At 48.1% G+C, this 19,038-nt stretch overlaps 1 protein-coding gene across 6 annotated transcripts in view; it reads right to left on the bottom strand.

Annotated features, from left to right (window-relative positions):
* LOC143367423 (protein expanded) overlaps positions 1-19,038 on the bottom strand; it is a 111,582-nt gene that overhangs the window by 20,610 nt on the left and 71,934 nt on the right. For all 6 annotated transcript variants that reach the window (XM_076809221.1, XM_076809226.1, XM_076809223.1 and 3 more), the window contains 2 exons: positions 18,907-19,006; positions 4,905-4,984 (listed from right to left, as the gene is read on the bottom strand). In XM_076809221.1, the coding sequence (XP_076665336.1) occupies positions 4,905-4,984; positions 18,907-19,006 (180 nt within the window). The remainder of the gene's footprint in view (positions 1-4,904; positions 4,985-18,906; positions 19,007-19,038) is intronic.

The raw sequence follows: 19,038 nt of genomic DNA, 5'->3' as shown, positions 1-19,038 counted from the left end.
AGAACGGTAAAATATTAAGCCAATGTCAAATAATAAGCTGTTAAAGTTGGCAATATTCTTAACTACAAATTTCATCCTTGCCAACCTGATATCTATTACATAATAATCGTAACATCAAGATTAATATGTAGATGAGCGGTGTTACGATTTCATGAAAGGTATGACCCAATATCCTCCACCCACGCAACCAGACACCATTGCAAGAACGTCGGGAGCCTACTTTTGCAAACGTAATCGCCAAGCCCATCGGATGACTATTATTTCACGGTGCGCCTGAAATCATCAGCGGATACTCCCCAGTTACGCCGAGGCACTCGACTCGCTGAAACCCGACATCGACGTGATGGAAATCGAAAGTGTGACACGTGGTGGCTCAGCGTCGCATTGCCTCTCAGAGACCTAGTAGCTAACCTGGGCCCCGCTTGAGTGCTACGCAGCGATATCTCCAAGGGTGCAAACCACCAAAGTGTAAAGTACACGCGGCTAAAAGATACTCGTTCCAACTGTTGCAAACGCACAACGGAAAGTGGCGATTGTTTAGAACGAAAGACCTGAAAATCATCTAATTGGACTTCATTCTTCCATCGGAGAAGTGTAACAATAATCCTCCTTCCCCGAATCCAGTATCCTTTGGCGCTTAATTTTTCAGGACTGTGTCCATTTTTCCCTTTATTACGCTACTACTTACAAGGGAACATCCCGAACCCGAAAATTCAAAAAATTCTGAAACTTAGTGAATATGAAGGGAATTTCCTCCTGATCACAACGCAATTTTTGTTTGCTGCTCAAATTCACTCTAAGGGGGTGTAATTGACCCCTGAAAATCCGATTGTTTTCCGATTTTGTGTTATAACTCATGAAGTATAAAATAATTTTTTCACCAAATGATAGATCTAATTAAAAGAAGTAACTTTTGTCTTAAAACTTTATTTCTATCTCTTACAGATCGCGAGTTATAACACAAAATCGGAAAACAATCGGATTTTCAGGGGTCAATTACACCCGCTTAGAGTGAATTTGGACAGCAAACAAAAATTGCGTTGTAACCAGGAGGAAATCCCCTACATGTTCAGAAAGTTTCAGAATTCTTTGAATTTTCGGGTTCGGGATCTTCCCTTCGATAATTTTGAATGATAAATTTTATCAACCTAAAATCCGAATTTTAATTTGTAGCGGACTATGATCGTTTTTCCCCTGGACTCTTCACGCGTATCTCTCCTTCGAAGCTACGTTAAATGTGTAGGTGAGCCGAAGGTCGCGGCAGGGTCAACGAAATTCCGCGCGACGCTTGCTTTCGCGAAACACCGCGGACGAGAGAAGAAAGTCAGGGTCCGAGCGAGAGAGACAGAGTAAGCGGGGCGGGGAGGGTGACGCGTACGTAGGAAGTGGGGACGCAGAAAGCGCCGATAGGGGAGGGGCCCAGTTTTAATAGCCGGGGACCTCTCGCACGGCCGCAGAAAATCCTCGCGGCCGATGTTCCTCCGAGATAAGCACGTAGTCCGGTAGCCCGGTTTTACCGGGCCAGTATTTATTGGTTATTGGTGTGGACCGTCATTAGCGAAACGGGGGTCCCGCCGCTCCGAGCAGATACGAAGATATCGCACGGGGCGGCACGCTCTGTCTCCTTTCCTCCCCCCCTCTGGCCCAGCGGGCCTCTCTGTCCCCCTATCGCCGGCTCGGGGGCCCCCACCGGAGAGAGGTCCCATCCGCAATTTCAGCCCGCTCGAGCCCTCCTGTCCGACGATCGGACGCGTTGCGCGCAGTTGACAAATTCCTGCGGTTCGATCGCCATCGGCTCCTGAGGGGGAAAGCCTTGACCGTGGAATCGTTGAAATTGCTTTCAAGAGCCGGGGAATTAGGTGGAGGCGTAGTCGGTGGCGGAATGTTGGTGGATTCTTGATGAAAGTTGGTAGAGGGGGGAGGAAACGAAAAGATACAGATGCAGGGGTGGTTGATTAGGAAGGGTAGATCATATGTAAAGATAGTTTATCTGGGACAGTACTTCTGGGTCTGAGGTGTACAAGAATGTTTCCCTGAAAAGGTTGGCTGGCCTTTAATGACATATTCTACTGGTCGTACAGACACGTGAGTCTGTAACTACTATCTTCGTGGGTTACAGTGTTTTTCAGGTACATGTTGTAGGAAGCATTCTTAAGGGAGGAATCTTATTCTTTGCGCTAAAAACATAGCGAAATTTTTTTATTTTTTCAGAAACTAGCGATTCGAATAATCTGAAATTTGGACCATATTTTTGTGCATCTTTGAAGAAGTTGTAGTTTTTTTTTTATTAATTTTTAATATTAAATATAGGAGTTTTGCATGACGACCATCACGCCACCTTTGTCCACTGGTGTGCACGATATTTCTGTAACCACTGAACCGATTACCTTCAAATTTGGCCTGCATGTCCAGCAAACATTACTTTATACTTTGGTAAATCAGGATACCGGTAAGTTATATACTTCTTTGATTACATAAGAAAATTGGCGCAAAATTGTATAACAGAAGTTAAAGTTTCAGACCTTTTAATTTGAAAACTCTCCACACTCCTCAAAACATTTTTTTGTTTTGCTCTGGTTCATCAAATTATGGCTGCATATGTATACAGTTAAATGCTGTTTCATTTTTCTGTTTTAGATTTCCAGGAGGATAAATATCATACACACAAGCGGACGACGAATTTGCGGCGTGTTGGTCGATCATATATAACTCCTATAATTGTTATAAAAATTAATAAAAAAAATATACATTGCTTCCTCAAAGATGCATCAAAATATGGTCTAAATTTCAGATGAATCAAATCGCCAGTTTCTTAAAAAAAAACACCCCCAATTTTGCTATGTTTTTAGCTCAAAGAATAGAATTCCTCCTGAAGCCTTTATAGAATTATATTAATTTATTTGAACATAGAATTAAAGAACTGCATCTACAGCCACTCGCAGTGTTGTCACGTATGTAAATGACAAGGAATAATTAGTTGAGGAAATTGCTGCGTGGCTTTTATCTGCGTCATTTTAAATTTCTATGTCTAACTGTTGCCCAGTGTCTTTAATTTCTGTGCAAGGAATAAAATTGCTTACGCGATCTAGACGGGTAGATGTAATTTGCGGGCCGCTGTATGAAATATGAATCGTTTTGGCGATGAATACTATCGGAGAGCTGTTCAGCAGGGATACAGGGAGCCTGGGCTTTGGAAGAGACGCAAAGCTACGCCGGTGTCTGTGGTGGCGACGGGGTATATTGCGAAGCTACTCGTCTTGAAGAGGACTGCTGTTGTACGCTCGTTTAGCGCTACCCTCGGGGCAAAACCACGGCCGCCATCGTGCACCCGCGGATGGAAATGCTAATTTGACCGAAGAGGGCCTTCTACGCACCCCTTCTCCCCTTTCGCCCCGAGCGACCGAGCTTCTTTTGCTCTTAAATCGTCTTTTCCTCGGGGCGAAACGTACCGTTCGAGCCTAACCCAGACGTGAGCATTATCCACTCGACGGCAACAAAGCGGCGTGTCATTGCATGGAACACAAAATCTGTTACCCCTCCTTTGGCACCGCAAGAAATTTATCTGGGGCAGATATAATAGTTTCTAATGGGAATCGAAGGTTTAAACAAGTTTCGTCTTTCACCGATATCAAATTGCTATCAGTGGGAAATATTGTTTCGTTTTATGAACTGACTTAGGTAAAATTAACTATTCATTCATTTATTTATTTTGGTGAAAATAGTCACAATGAGCTGAGGCACATTTCGTGACTCCAGAGTTTACCGTTCGAAAGTTTTTAGGCGACAGACAAGCACACAAATATACTGTCTGCTTTGTATTAGGTTGGCAAGGATGAAATTTGTAGTTAAGAATATTGCCAACTTTAACAGCTTATTATTTGACGTTGGCTTAATATTTTACCGTTCTGTTTTTTTTTTGTTAGAAAGTTACATATCTTGCCTGTTTAAAGAAATCGTTGTATGCACTACAAAATATTAAAAACTTTTTTTAAAAATTAATTTTGTTGAAAATGGAACGGTCGGAAATTCGCACTATTATGAAGTATGAGTTCTTGCATATGACAATCGCAAACGTTCAGCACAGTGGTTGGACTGAACAACCTGCCGCTTAAATGGCAAAAGGGTATAGACAATATGGGTGCATACTTTGTTGAATAAAATAATTCCTTATATTTGTAAGTTATCAACCAACTTTGCCTGTTTCTCTACAAATTTCATCCTTGACGACCTGATATATTAAGATTCAAACTCTAAGACACATTTCTATTCGATTCGCTATTTAAAGATACACTATTTAACGCGTCCACTACCTTGAAAGCTAAATTAAATCAATTAGCACTCTTCCGTTTCGTCTCGTAACAAGAGCAATGATTGCGATAGTAGTCACTTAAGGACTGCAGCATACGTTATTTTGATACGAGTACAGAAGCATTAACGGTGCGGTGTAAAAGAGGCTATCAAGGTTTTACAGCCGTCCAACGTTATTCTAACCAGCGCCAAGTCTGTCAAGAAAGAAGTGCAAGAATTTTATCCAACGGTGTCGATTAATCGTTATAATTTCAAGAGACGGATAGTTAGTTCTTTCCTGAAATCCTGAAATTTGCTGCGCGTTTACCGCTTGCGTATAATTCTTTTTCGCACGGAAGTGTCACATTTAGTCGACGAATCACCTGAACCTGTGAATTCCTTAAGTGTGCATAATATCCGCGGCGAGGGAGCGACAAACGAGTTATCGTATTCTTTACGCTTCTTCGCTTTACGCTTTGTCGTAATAAAGCGTCATAATAAAAACGATAAAAAGATTCGCGCTACAAGCATGGAAATAAAATTCATCTCTATTTCCACATCACCGCCGGATTCCTCGAGCAAAGTTTATAATGGTTCCATAAACAAAAGAGACTTACGTATGTATGAGAGCTTCGCCAGTTCTTCGGTGCGTATTTGCTTAATTTATTCTCGGGATCGACGAACAGGTACTCGCCGTCTGAAACATTGAAAAAGTACAGTGATCACTGTCCCATCGAACTGTTACCCCGAAACGTCCTGGAAAATAGTTAGGCACTCGTTAATTATACTATCTGTCAGTGACATTCCCCCGCGCTCCATTAGGGGCGTTTTTACGGTTCGAGGGGCCGAGGAGTTTCCGGTTCCCCTGCGCCGACTGACAAATTAATTTTATCGATACCGAACGGTGTTCGTTCATTATAATCGCGGAGCAGATACACGCGGCCGAGGCTGGCGGGGGCCCCGCGACATTCGGGGGCCTTCAGTCCGGGCCCAAATGGGCCCGTACAAGGGCCCGCACATACGCGTCCACGGTGCCCCGATATGGTCGTTGCGCGGAGCCCGGGAGACCCATTCTCCTCGCTCGACTTTTTGCACGGCTGATGGCCCGAAATGCCGATACCCCTAAACGAGCGAAACAATGAAAGAGCTTGTCGGCGAGGAGATGTTCGTGAATGAGAGGGCCCCCAAACCTGTCCTGCCCACATGGGGCCAGACACTCGGGTCCCAGACCCTCGCGGCGCGACAACGCGACGCGCTTTCCGAACTGGAACTCGATCTGGAACCTGGGACTGGGGCCCCATCGCGATCCAGGATCATGCGCTAGACGCTGCGGCTGCGATCACCCGCGACTCTGGAGACCCCGATGGCGCTTAAGTGTCATGCGCGTCGAGATCCCCAGAACGCAAACCAGGTGCAAAAGTTCCTTCGCTTTGTTCAAGCGAAGTATTTATTAAAAGTAACGATATATTAGAAGTTCTTTTGAGCAAAGAATTCTCCTTGGGTATCTGAACCTCTGTCATTTTTCTGGCAAAGATACAAGTACGCGTATTAAAAACTTTTGCACCGAATTATTATATGTGAGTAGTCCGAACTGAGCAGGGATCTATAGTTTATCCAACTAGCTAGCAACCGCTAAATCCTGCTCATTTCTTTGCAGTCGCTGACTCAGTTCGTTGAATTTCCTACACAGAGTGACGAAAAGCACCCTCGTACCCAAATTTCGTAATATTCCTTCCACCCATCACGAAGATCGCTCAGCGAGGTCAGCCACCCCCATTCGCAGCATCCAACGTCTGGCAAGCTTCCCTGGAGTCGTCGGGGGGTGGTGCGTCCCGCCAGGAGCGTCGCGGGACGGTTTTCAGGGAACGCAGTAAACCGCGCGGCGGGTACGCGTGGAATGCCAGCGGATGTCAGTGACCGAAACCGCCTCATCCCGTTTAGATCCCTGCTACCCATTATTGGCGGAACCGCAATAAAATACGTTATCGTGACGCTCTTTCATCGGCAAAACCATAAACCGTATGGGCGTACACCCGTGCCGTCTGTCGCGTGTGTGCGTCCGCGCGTATACGTACACGCGGCGCTGGAATCATTATAGGTTACGTTTCAAACATCTGCTCCTCAATAAAACTGCACGTCGTGAAGCCGGTCCGGGTAGTGTCGTTCGTGTTCGAGGAGCCGCGCCTCGATTCTTCTCGACTCTCTCTCCTCCGCGTCCCACCCCCCACCCCTCCACGTCGTGCGTTTCCCCTCGCCGAGCTTCCTTCCTCCCCCCTCCCCTGCCAACCGTCGGTCTTTCTCTCTTTCTCGGGGCAAGTAGGAGTCGAGGATTCTCGGACACCCTGTATTTAGCATATTTCGATTTGCCCGAGATACACCGAGCCGTCCAGCTCGTCGACGTCCGGTGCCACGTGTGGCATGCTGCCTTTCAGACGCGAAGGAGCGGATCGAGCCACATTCCGCGGTGGAGCCGGCCAAGGATGAAAGAAGAAGAAGGAGCCGGGGGGATGTAATGCACTCTCCGTGGCGAAGAAGCACAGCCCGGGCCTCGCCGACGTCTCTCCGCTTTCCTTTCTGCCCGCTGCCTTCCCTCGGACGTAAAAGAAGAAGAGGAGGAGGAGGAGGAGGAGGAGGAGGAGGAGGAGGAGGAGGAGGAGAAGGAGAAGGAGAAGGAGGAGGAGGAGGAGGAGGAGGAGGAGGAGGAGAAGAAGAAGACGACGACGACGGCGAGGACGACGACGGAGAAGAAGAAGAAGAATAAGGCGAGGAAGGGAGGAAGAGGGGGCCGGAGGGAGGAAAGCGTGCAGGAAGAGGGAGGGGACGACGACGGGGGACGAAAAAGAAGAAGTGGAGAAGGACGAACGAGAAGAAAGAGGCGAATAGGAAGAGGGTTAGGGCGAGAGCACGGGAGAGGAAGGTTGGGGGTGGCGACCTAAGAAGGTCAGAACATCGTATTTCTTGCGGCCGGCAAGAGTCAGCAGCGTCATTAAAAAGAAAAGTTCCAGGGCATTGTGAGCGGGCCGAAAGCCACGAAAAATCTGCCTCGCATTACCGTCCGCGCTCTCGCGCCCTCGGCGATACCACCGAAGAGTCCTGCGTCGCTATTTCGGTAGAAGGGAAATAGCTGAAAGGCGGCTCAGAGAATAGGTGTCTCCGAATTCATCGCTTCGTGGGATTATTATCGCGGTATCTTTTCGTGATGGTGTTTCTTCTGCGAGGCGTTCCATCAAGCGGGATCGCATATCCCGCGTTCGATCCGCAGAATCGGGCGCGAATCGTCGGAAGAGATAGACGGGCAAGACACCGCATCACCGCGCGGCTGACCGAGAGAGCCGTAAAGGCCGGATCTCCTACCCGCGACTGGTCGCAGCGATTTGACCCAGCGACTGGCCCTAGGCTGATTCTCCTTACCTGAGACCAAGTCCATTGCCACAGTGGGACAGAATCCCAAGAAACAAGGATACGAGTCAGAATTCAAAAGTTGTGGGACAGGATTATGTATTTTTATATATTTCCGAGAACTTCCGAGCAAATTTCTTTTTTAAAGGATTTTAATCAGCTTCGATCCTCTGTTTGTTTGTTGCATGTATGTATGCTTGTTTGTTTGCTTCAAATCTGGAAACTCAACTGGAAAAAATGACGCAGTCACCAATAATTTTAACCCATAACCCCAAATTTAATCGACTTGTAATCAGCCACTCGCTGATGTAACTAATTAATACAATTACTTAGCACTATAGGGTTTAAGCAAATTGTTAACCTGTATGTAGCAGTAAAGGATATTTGTAAAGAAGTCTGAGCTGTGAAATATAAATCTACAAACGGTAACAACTAGAAAATAAAAAAATATATATATAAAAAAAAAACGAAAAAAAACCAAGGCCTCCAAGAAGTCAGGTGTACATAAAGGACAAACGATGGTCGTCTCGTTGAACCCTATTTCACCGTGCTAGGGATAAAAGTCAGCTGGTTCACTTGTTATAATACCTAAATATGCGAGATGCGACAAATATGATACCAATATAGCAATTAAAAAGTATTATCCAACATCAATACGCCTCGCGAAAGGGTAGAAGGGAGGTAGTCCGCTGACTACTGTGCGGGATGCCGCCTGCTTCGTCCTCATCGACAATTTCGAGACCGATCTTTTATCTCTCGAGTATAAACACGCAAGGCATAGGGAGGAGGTTATATTATGACCAAACGGTCCTGCATTCCTTTGAAATGGCAACTTTCCACCGCTGCACATATTACATCTTCTCCCTATGGCACGCGTTCCCTTGCACCGAATACGTCAGCGCGTGCTTTCGTTTTGATATTCCAACGCGTGTTTATATTCAAGAGATAAGAGATCGGTCTCGAATTTGTCGGTTGGACAAAGCAGGCGGCATCACGCGCAGTCAGCGGACCACCCCTTTTCCTCCTGTGGCTCTCCGCGAGGCGTACTGGTCTTTCCGCAGAATAATTTCGTTTCCTACCCCATTGCCACAGGGAAACATTCTTCGATCTAACATAAGAGTATAATGGGAAACAGACCCTATCGCATTGTGTTGCGTCTCGAGTAGCCTAGGCTGGTACTCAGACTCGCGTCAGGCTGCTACGTCTGGCGCATACCCGACGATCGCAGACGCTTGTAGGAGAACAGATGCATGCTTCCCCATTGCACCAGTATACTGCGACCGGTCGCTGCGACCAGTCGCAGGTAGGAGATCCCGCCTTAAGTCAGAGCCAAGAAGTTCTTCTTTCGTTGCGATCTCTCCCTCCGTATAGCCGAGGGCACCTGTGTTACCCGAGGTATAACCCGACCATTACCGGAGAATGTTGCCCGAGGGCTAACCCTGGCCCTCGTGTAACCAACCATCGGGGCCCATGGGGTCCATCTTATCCCACTAGAGATTCCCTCCAGTCACGGACGGAGCAAGATCTTACGTCCCTCTGTCTCTCCTCCCCCGTTTCTCTCATCCTCCTTTTTGTACGTCCTCAAACCATTCCCTTTCTCCCTCTCTCTCTATCTCTCCTTCTTTAAAGAATCCCCCGTTTCCTTTCCTCCTCTCACTTTCTATTTTTCTGCCTCTTCCTCTTTTCCTCCCTTTCTCTTTTTGCCAGTCGCCACGCCCAGACCAAGCCTAGGGAGCAGTTCTTACTTTTTTTCTACGGGACGAAGACGCGCAGAAAGGGAGCAAACCGGGGAAAATCGTGGCTAGACGATCGCGTAGAATCCAAGGAGCCCCTGCATTAGCGTGGAGGGTGATCGAGGCTGGCAGCAGGGTGGAATTCGGCTGAATTCCTGCGCCGGCGGTCGTCTCGCTAAATGCAGTGTCCGTTGAACTGTACTTCTCGGGTGCTCCAGAGGAAACGGTGAGCAATAAGGGCACCGTGTGCCATGAAAAGGCCGTAAAACGCTTCGGTCCGCATTCGCGACAGCGAAATACCGTTGACGCGCGAGTGGCTCCGCGATACCGGCGCGCGTTGCTCGTGGAACTAGGACGGCTGAGCGCAGAGAGACCAGGGGATCAGTTCCTCGAAACCTTTCGCCACCCAAAGTGTTGATACGAGAATTACGAGAATTCCCGGAGTAACGTCACACGATTCGAGGGTTCGGGCGAGAGATGTTGATAACGGAAGAACGGTGGAAGAAGCTGGCCGGAGAAGGCGCAAGGAAAAAGAGCTGGCACAGGCCGCGGCAGGGATTCGCGCTTCACGACAAGAAAAAGAGCACGAAGCAACGATCCCCATAAACCCGTCGGTTTCCCAGAAAGAAACAATGTTCCCTCTTCTCATGCCCGTGGCGCAGCAATGCGCCGTAACGGTAATTACACCCGTAATCACCCCTGATTGCTGAGAGGAGGGCTCTCCGTTCTCCTCTACCTTCGCGCTCGCTATCTTTTACGCGAGCAACTCTGTTCTGCCCCGGCACCATGTACACCGCTTCTGACAGCGCCCAACGAAACGTCGGAGACTGGCCTTCTTCAAGGAATCCGCTCCACGCGAACGCCCGAGCTTACAGCTTGATCTTTCAGGCCCTTCGTGGCCGTAGAAAGGACAGCCTTGATGGACGGTGGACAGAGCGCGGGCCTCGGCTTGCAACAATCTTGGCGTTCTGCGCGACTTTTATGGGATGAAATTATGGTGACTGGTGAGTGGCACCGTCGCTAGCTTTACACTTTGCGGAAAGTCCTGATCGACTTGATTTGTCGAAACGTTGCGCCACTCAAAGTGCCTAGCATTTGCTGAGGCCAGTGGCTAAGTGGCAGTCTGTGTAGTAGTGAGTTTCCTTGGGATTGTTTAGAGACATAACTCTGCGTCATATGCAAATCCGTAGGATGGGAATCGAAGTGAAGTGATTCAATTCAGATGCTTGCCCAGTGTCTGGCTATTTCGCCTGACAGCACGAAGAAATGGATTCGCGGAACTATTAACCGCGCATTCCTCGAAGGCATTTTATTCGAAGGTTTCGCCCAGTTCGTAGTATCTGAAAGAATGTAACGCACTGGTATGCCGTGTAACCATTATCCAAATCAAGATACCGCCGCGCGTCTTTCGCGTAGGGAAGGTGGTCGTGGTTTCACAGGCGCGTAAAGAATTTTAGAAGACTTGCAGGCACGCAGAGTCGATGGTAATTCTGTTGCACAATTCCTGATTCAATGACGGACACTCGTGTGCCTCCGCTGAATCTGAAGATACAACGATCTGAATCTGAAGGTGGGAACAGGATTATTCCATCCCTTATCAGCTACGTGAATTAGCGCACATTTCGACTTCACGTTCAAGGGCGCAAAGGAAAAATGAGTTGAAAGAAAGTGTTGCACATCTCGCCCCGGAGAAACATTCAGGAATACTCTGACAGGTGGAGCTAGCTCGGCGCGAGAACACGCCGACGCCGCACAGTGGGCTGGATTTAAAATTGTCCGCCTTTTGGGTCTTTTTTTAAGATATCGGAATAAAATTTGCGCGAAAAAATAGGAAGAAATTATTCCCTTCTAAGGATGTATAATTTAATATTTTTTACATTTATTTATTTATTTATTTTTCAATTCTTTTAACTTATTTGTGATAGAAAGAAAATTAATTCTGTTTATTTGGTACCTTATTTAATGCCCTTTTCAGTGGTTTAAATGGAATGTTCGGGAAACTTATAACTTATAACTTGGAAACGAAAAGTTTCCCGAACATTCCACTGAAACTACTGAAAACGGCATTAAACAAGGTACCAAATAAACAGAATTAATTTTCTTTCTATCACAAATAAGTTAAAAAAAATTGAAAAATAAATAAATAAATAAATGTAAAAAATATTAAATTATACATCACTAGAAAGGAATAATTTTTCCTATTTTTTGGCGCGAATTTTATTCCGATATCTTAAAAATGAGACCCAATAGGCGCCAAACTTTAAATCCGGCCCACTGTGCGCCGTTCCCAGACGTTAAAATAGAAAGTGAGCACGGGAACGAGTTGCGGGAAATCAGCGGCCAGGCTTTCTTTAAAGTGGCTTCCCCGAGTCCCAGAGGATATTCACCGGCAGCGCAAGCATCGTGGAGCGTATCGGAATGGTATCCAGAGCTTTCTGAGCGTTATTACAGGCTCCCTGGCTGGTAACGAAGCCGGGGCCTCGCGTTGCATTACGGAAGATAGATGGAGTTCCGTTGAACGGGCCGAGGGGGGATAAAATGTGGCTTCCACCATCGCCACCCAGGGCAAAGCATGGTAGGCACCGGCAGCACCACCGTCGAGCACCACTCCTCCACCGGAGGCCACTATCTGGAGCTCATCGCATATTTCATACCGATCAAATTATTCCGTGGAACAAAACAAGTCCGGGGCATGTCCGAGTGAGAACGGTGCCGCGCCTTTCGGCGAACGGGAGAAGGAGGAACGGCGCCGTTCGCCCGGCGACCGTCGCGTAGGAAGAGGAAGAGGTGGACGGGCTGATTAAAGAAAACGTGAAAGCTAAAAAGGAAAGTGGAGACAATTTTGGCCGATGGAAGGGCAGATCCGTCGGGGATAGACGAGGAAGGAAGATGGGATCGCCCGGCGATGTATCGAGAGGATCGAAGCCTAAAACTGCAAGGCTAACGTCCCCTTCCTGCGCGAATCCCTTCTCCTCCCCTCCCCCCTCCGCGCCACCACCCCCCCCACCCTCGAAAAGGCCCACCCCCCTCCCATACCCGCCGTCGACATGCACGGGGCCTTCATTAGCGTTCGCGTAATATAAATCAAACGACGACGCGTTTTAATTTATAAAACGCCATTACACCTTATGAATGACCCATTCATGTGAGAGCCCCTCGCTTCGTGGACACGTGTCCCCGTTGTTACGACCGCGAGAGCCAGAAAGGGAGAGCCGCGGAGAGAGTCCAGAGGGACGGAGAGAGACGGCGTGGGTAAAGGGGAGAGAGAAGATCGACGAATAAGAAACCCAAGGAGGAGAGATCGGACAAAGACGGAAGGATGTCGAAAAAGGAAGGGCGGACGGAGGACGGGGATTCCAAAAGGAACACCAACCGGAGACTTCCATGAAGGAATTTTCTCTCCTTCATGAATCGATCGAACTGGCTCTGGGCTGCTGGCTGATGAGGCAGGTGGAAAGTGCTATGGAAGAGTATCGGCACACAGTGGGCCGGATTTAAAATTTCCCACCTTTCGGGTCCTCCTTTTAAGATATCGGAATGAAACTTACGCCTAAAAATAGGGAAAAATTATTCCTTTCTGATGATGTATAATTTAATATCCCACCTTTACTCTACGGACTGACCGAACGTTGATAACTTTAAACGCGAATAATTTGAGCAGTGGGACGAGGGGGAAATGATCGTTACGTCATTATTTAGAGGAGAGTGTGCTGAAAATATTGCAATTGGTCCGAAAGTGGAACTATTTGGCGCTCGGAAGATATTCCTAATCAAAATTGAAAAATGTCGCTATTTTCGTTAATGCATATAAAAATATTTTTTAATGGGTTGTTGTTACTAGTTACTAATAAAAGAAAATATTTATCGCAAAAGTCTGGTCTTTAATTTAAACAAACCGATTTGTTGCTACTTTTCCTTATTATTCGAATTTTCCTTATAATTTGGAAACGAAAAGTTTGCCAAACATTTTGCTTAAACCACTGTAAAGGGCTTTAAATAAGGTACCAAATAAACAGAATTAATTTTTTTTAACACAAATAAGTTACAAATATTAAAAAATAAATAAATAAATAAATGTAAAAGATATTAAATTATACATCATTAGAATGGAATAATTTTTTCCTATTTTTAGGCGTAAATTTCATTCCGATATCTTAAAAGGAAGACCCGAAAGGTGGGAAATTTTAAATCCGGCCCACTGTGCGGCAGGGGTGCTTGTGGTTTTCTTTGTATTTTCAACCTTCAAATTTCACTGTATCTACTGGAAAAATTCACCTCCATTACAGATCGCGATTGGTTCCTACCCTTATCTACTCCGGAAGATCGAGTTAAGACACATTCATACCCTGTACTAACTTCAAAGTAATTCAACCCCTGCTGCGAACGATACCGTAAATAATCTTCAGCTTGCCTGTTCGGACACACTGACTAGCATATTTAAGCTTCTAGAAGTGCCCGGCGCTGCAAAGCAACCTTCGTTTGCCCCAACTGCCAATCGAGCCTATTTGCCTTTCTCTTTTGCCTTCTTCCTGGAACTCCTCTCTCGTTACTCTGATTCCCCACCAGTCCTTCCGTACTTCGTAATGAACAATGGCACGGTAACGAACGCTGCGCAATGGACTGACTCAATGGCACCGAGCGATTCACCCCTAAGCAGGCCTGGCCGGTTAGTTTCGCGTGGACTTAGAGTCTTCGAGTGGCAGGGCCGAGGCGTGTGCCAGCGTGGATGATTGCAGTCAGCCGGCGACAGACGAAGATGGATTTCTTGGATGAGGGTAAAGGGGTGCAGTGACGTTCGGCAATTGGCGCAGGAGGTGCTGCTTACGAGAGAGGCCAGAGGAGAGAAAGATCGGCATGTATAATGGAGGGGAAGGAAGGACGTTGAAGCCCTGTTGTGACGCAGCCTTAGCTTCATCGAGGTATATATCCTCCGCTGGACCTGCTGAGGCCCATTCTCTGGCTGCCAGCCTGCCCTCCCTTCTACTCCTCTGCCCATCCGCCTCTGGGTCCCTCCGTACGTCCAGGCCCTTGCCCCTCCACCACGCTCGCTTCCACTCGCTGCCTCCGTCCCGCGTCGACGATTCCTGTCCTCAGAGTCCTCCTTCCACATTCCTGGGTCCCAAGTCGCCGTGCGGCGGAGACGCTTGGGCGGGAGGTGGAATACGAGAGGCCCTATACAAATCACCGGGCTACCGTCTTACCCGGGCTCATTCTTTCTCTCCCTTTCTCTCTCCACCTCTCTCCTGTCTCTCGTCCTCTCTGTCGCTCCCCACCCTCCTCTTCTTTCATCCTTCCTTTTCTTCTTCTTTTGCTTCCTCTCTCACTCTCTCTCTCTCCTTTACATCCATCCCTGTCCCTCCCGATCGCGAGCCAGCCTATTATCTCTCTCATTTATCGCGGCTTTTCGCTCCTTCTTGCGCATGTAACAGAGGCTGTCTCGCTTCCGTGGCCCCCCTCTCTCTTTCTCCACCCTTCGTCCTTTCTGTATAATACACGAGGTGTGTCGCTCTCTTTGTCCCACCATCCGCGCTTCGTTCTACCTTGGCCCTGGCTCGCTCGTTCCTCTTCCTTCTCGCGTGCGCACGTGTGTGCGTGCGTGTCCCTCCTCCCTCGGAACCCCCTCGTGCACTTTCATGTCCCTTTTCGTCGGTTCCTTTTTCTCCTGTTGCGAACAACACGCACCTCGACCCTCGGCCACGCACACGTACCACGCGTTGACGCCCAAAAAATTTGACGTTTCATATCTAGAGACGCGGTAGCGTCTCGACGCCAAGTACACGAAAGACACCCTGTATATGTCGACTGTCGCTACCGCTATCATTTGCTCGTCGCACGGCTATTCCAACCTAACCTGAACCTTATTCCATTAACATCTCATCACGCCTGCAATATTTTCTAAATTTAAAGGCATTTTTCTCATGCAAACCGCATATAAGCTTTCGATCAAGACTGAATTCAACGAAATCGGTCCACGCATGACAGAGATAGGGTAAAGGACCCAATTACTGACACCTAACCAATTACTGTCACCCTTACTGTCACAAGTTTCTGGGAATTTGTCAATTTAAAACTCTGTCAATATGAATACACTTTCATTATTTTGCGTTTTTAAATATTTCTTATTCATCGACACCTTGACCTTGCCTGGCCACGCCAAGTATTTGACTTCCAGGCCGCGGACATCTAGGCAAATGTCTAGATGTTACATTTTATCTTCACATTATCAAAATGTCCGCGATATGGGTAATTGAATGTATAAACACAGCAGTTTAGCTGTGTATATGTAGTTGTGTCATCTTAAGCGCAGTTGGAAAGCATCTTTATGTCCTTGCAGCTGATTTTGATTTCACATCTTTTCTTTATATTCTAATTATTATTATCTTCTATTCTTTTGTGATTTATTTGATTTCACGTACTTGGCGTCATTTTTTTACTTTTTTGAATTTTTTTATGAGGATAAATTACTCGCGACGGTCGCGGCCCCCAGCTGCATTCCCGCATAGACGTCCCGTGTGGCGTGATCGTTCCAAGTATTCGGCGAGAGAATTCGCGAAACGGATTGCCATAGATCCGCGCACACGACGAAAGCCAAATGGCGCGAATACTTCTGCAATATACCCGGCGAACGGTCAGTTCGAAAGTCTCTTGATGGAGTTGTTTAGTTCCCTTTGTACTCGGGATTCACTGGGCATGGTTTTAAATAAAAGGTCTCTCGAGACGATCCCGAAAGCCTCCACCCTCCCCACGGTCCACCGAGGATAGGATTGCGAGCAAAGAACTTTTCGGCATGCACCGTTCGCCCGCGGGCGATCTTTCTTGATATCTATTTTTAGTAAGAAGCGCCCAAGACCAGACGGTGGTGATTACAAAATTGCAGCAGCGATTGGTCCGTGTCATTTTACCGCCACGGGCATGGGGGGTCGAGATAGGAGGGGGACAGGGGCAAGAAGAAGAAGAAGACGAAGTCGAGGACGAGGCGCACAGCCAGAAGACGCGCGAGGAGCAAAAGAAAAGGCACGAGGACGTCGGCGCGGAAAGAACAAGAGCAAGAAGCAAAGACGGTAGCAACAATAACGTTCCAAGCAACAAGAGAGGGTTACCAAACGAACAACCATCGCCTACCAAAAAAGGACAAGGAGGCAACTACCGCCCCGAGGTCCTCAAGGAGAGGCAACACGAGCCACAGGAATATCGCCCAGAAGAAAAACAGTCGGACGGTTGTAAACTAGGAAATGCAGGTAGAAAGCAAATCAAGGAACAGCAAAGTGCCTATGGATAGGGGAAAGAAGAAGCCCTACGCTTCCAGAGGCTATGGGGTACAGTTTGCGGGCGTAGGGACACGGATGCGGGCGCTCACGCGCGCACGGGCACGCACACGTACGGGCAACGTTCACGGCAAACCGAGGCACGCATGCAGGGGTGTGAGCCAGCTTTTTCTACTTGTTTTGCTTTTTCAGATGCATTTTTTTCCTGTCGTGGCATGGCTCGCGCGCCTCAAAACCCGCCAGCTCAGGCTCGCCGTGATGGGGCCCCGTTGGAATGTAGGAGGGAGGGGTCCCGCAGGGCCCAGCGAGGCCCAAGAAGGGTCCCGTCCGGCTGGTGGGGGTACCAGTCGGACCGGCTTGTCATGGCTGACGGGGAGGGGACGGCAGAGCAGAGCGAGGGGTAGCGACCAGCGGGTATTGGGGGAGGGGGACGGGCCCCGCTTCGCAACGGGGCAGAGGGCCAGGGAGAGGAAGAAGACCACGGTATGCAGAAAGATCTCAAGATTAGTCAAGAGTTTCAGACTCCCGAGAGAGCTCTCGGTTAATGTTTGTACGACTTCGCTCTCCTTTCGAATTCGCTGCCGGTTAGCGGGGCCCCCGCTCTGTCTAGGACACACTTTCTCCTCGGGGCCAGTGAATCTCGGGTCGGCCGCCTGTTCGCCTTTGGATCCGCGGCGGCGGATAGAATGTCGCCGCTGCGCGCGGCGAGATCCCAGCCACTAGTGAAAGTATCCTTATCGCGCGGGTATCCTTTCGATTTTCAGGCCCCAACGTAGCACTTCGACGCCGCCGTATCGTTCCGAGGCGGTCGAGCGCGTTCGCGGCAAGTACGCTTGAATTTCGCGCCTCGCGCTGCGTCGCGGGGTCTTCGAATGACGAACGATCGCCTCGCGATCTGTGCTCCGCTGTCGCGCTAATAACGACTCTTTCCACCGCGCTCTACGTACACCTCTAATCGGGAAATCTAGCTCGAGGAGATCGTATCCTCTGGCCTCGACGCGTCGATTCCCACAGAGCGATCGCGGGGCCCGTGATTGCTCGCGAGGCAGAAAAATTGGGAACGCAGCGGACTCGAGGCTTGGCCCGCGCAGTCGCTAACGACCCGTCCCGTCACGAAATCAAGAGCACTCGCGCTCTCGCGAAACGCAACACCTAATGACTCGCGTGAGCTTCGGTAATTCGATCTACTCCGGAGGAGGTTAAAAAGTGGCGCGCCGTAATTCGAGGCGGATACGCTACCCCGCAAGTCATTCACGATGCTCATCGGCCCGTCCAACCGCATTTCGTCCGTTTAAACGACGGACCGACGGAAACGAGCACGTCGTTCCCGTCCGAGGGTACGTTTACGCCGCTGGAACACGTCCCTGGTGCGGAGCCGCGCACTCGAGACCCTTGAAGAGGGTCGGTTTTAAGGGGCAGGGCAGGAGAGGCCTATTGGATACTCCTTTGAATTAAATTTCACTGTTTAAACTTGAAATTAACGTCACAGGAACTGGCGATCAGATTTGTCTTTATTTGAAAGCAGAGGAATCTGTTCAGAGGCATCTTTGTTTTATGGTTTATCCGAGGACTCGGTTTCGGATGAACTTCAGATATGTCTGGGGGAGAGTAGAGATTAATGCAAGTAGGTTTGCGGGTAATTAAGTTTGTTCAACGATGGCCTTCAACACAAATGCAAGGTGGAGGATACGTCGAATTTCATATTGTTGGTATTTGTTTCGTGAACAATTCTACGATATTTTGTAAATAGCAGAGCACAGACCACATTCACGATATATTGTAGAAGTTCACGGGGTATGTGAAATTGTCGATCGTGGATAGCGCAAAAGTTCCTTTGTCCATGGCGGAGATGCAATAATAATTATCACAAGGACTCGAGAAAATAAAATAAAGAAAATAGTTAAAAATATTTTCATTCATACTTCCCTACCGAAACGGCAATTTCGTATGCTCCAACCTAATACAGTTGCGAAACTGCGAGAACTTAATTAACTTTAAAACTTTACCATTGTAGGTATACTTACGTCGATGAGAGACAAAGAAAATCATGCATTTAGCTCAGATTCGCAAAAATTGCAGTTTCGCTAATTTGCCGTTGGGGCGACGATATGAATTTGGCCCTGGCTAGCGGTCAGAATCGAAAGAGCGGTGCTTCCAGCGGCTTGAACCGCGCCCTTCAAGATCGCGAACGAAGTAGAAGAGGGAAAAAAACTTTTACTCACCGGACAGTATTGCCAGGCCGAATAATTCGCAGTCTCGCATGCCCTGCTGGCCGAGAAGCATGCATGTCTGCGCATACACCTCCTTCACTCTCGACTTCGCCTGAAATCACACATCGGAATTGTTAGAAGTTG

This window comes from Andrena cerasifolii, chromosome 3 (genome assembly GCF_050908995.1).
Source record: "Andrena cerasifolii isolate SP2316 chromosome 3, iyAndCera1_principal, whole genome shotgun sequence".
Classification (NCBI taxonomy): Eukaryota; Metazoa; Arthropoda; class Insecta; order Hymenoptera; family Andrenidae; genus Andrena; species Andrena cerasifolii.
Note: the sequence above shows the minus strand (reverse complement) of the source record. Positions and strands in the feature narration are given on the sequence as shown.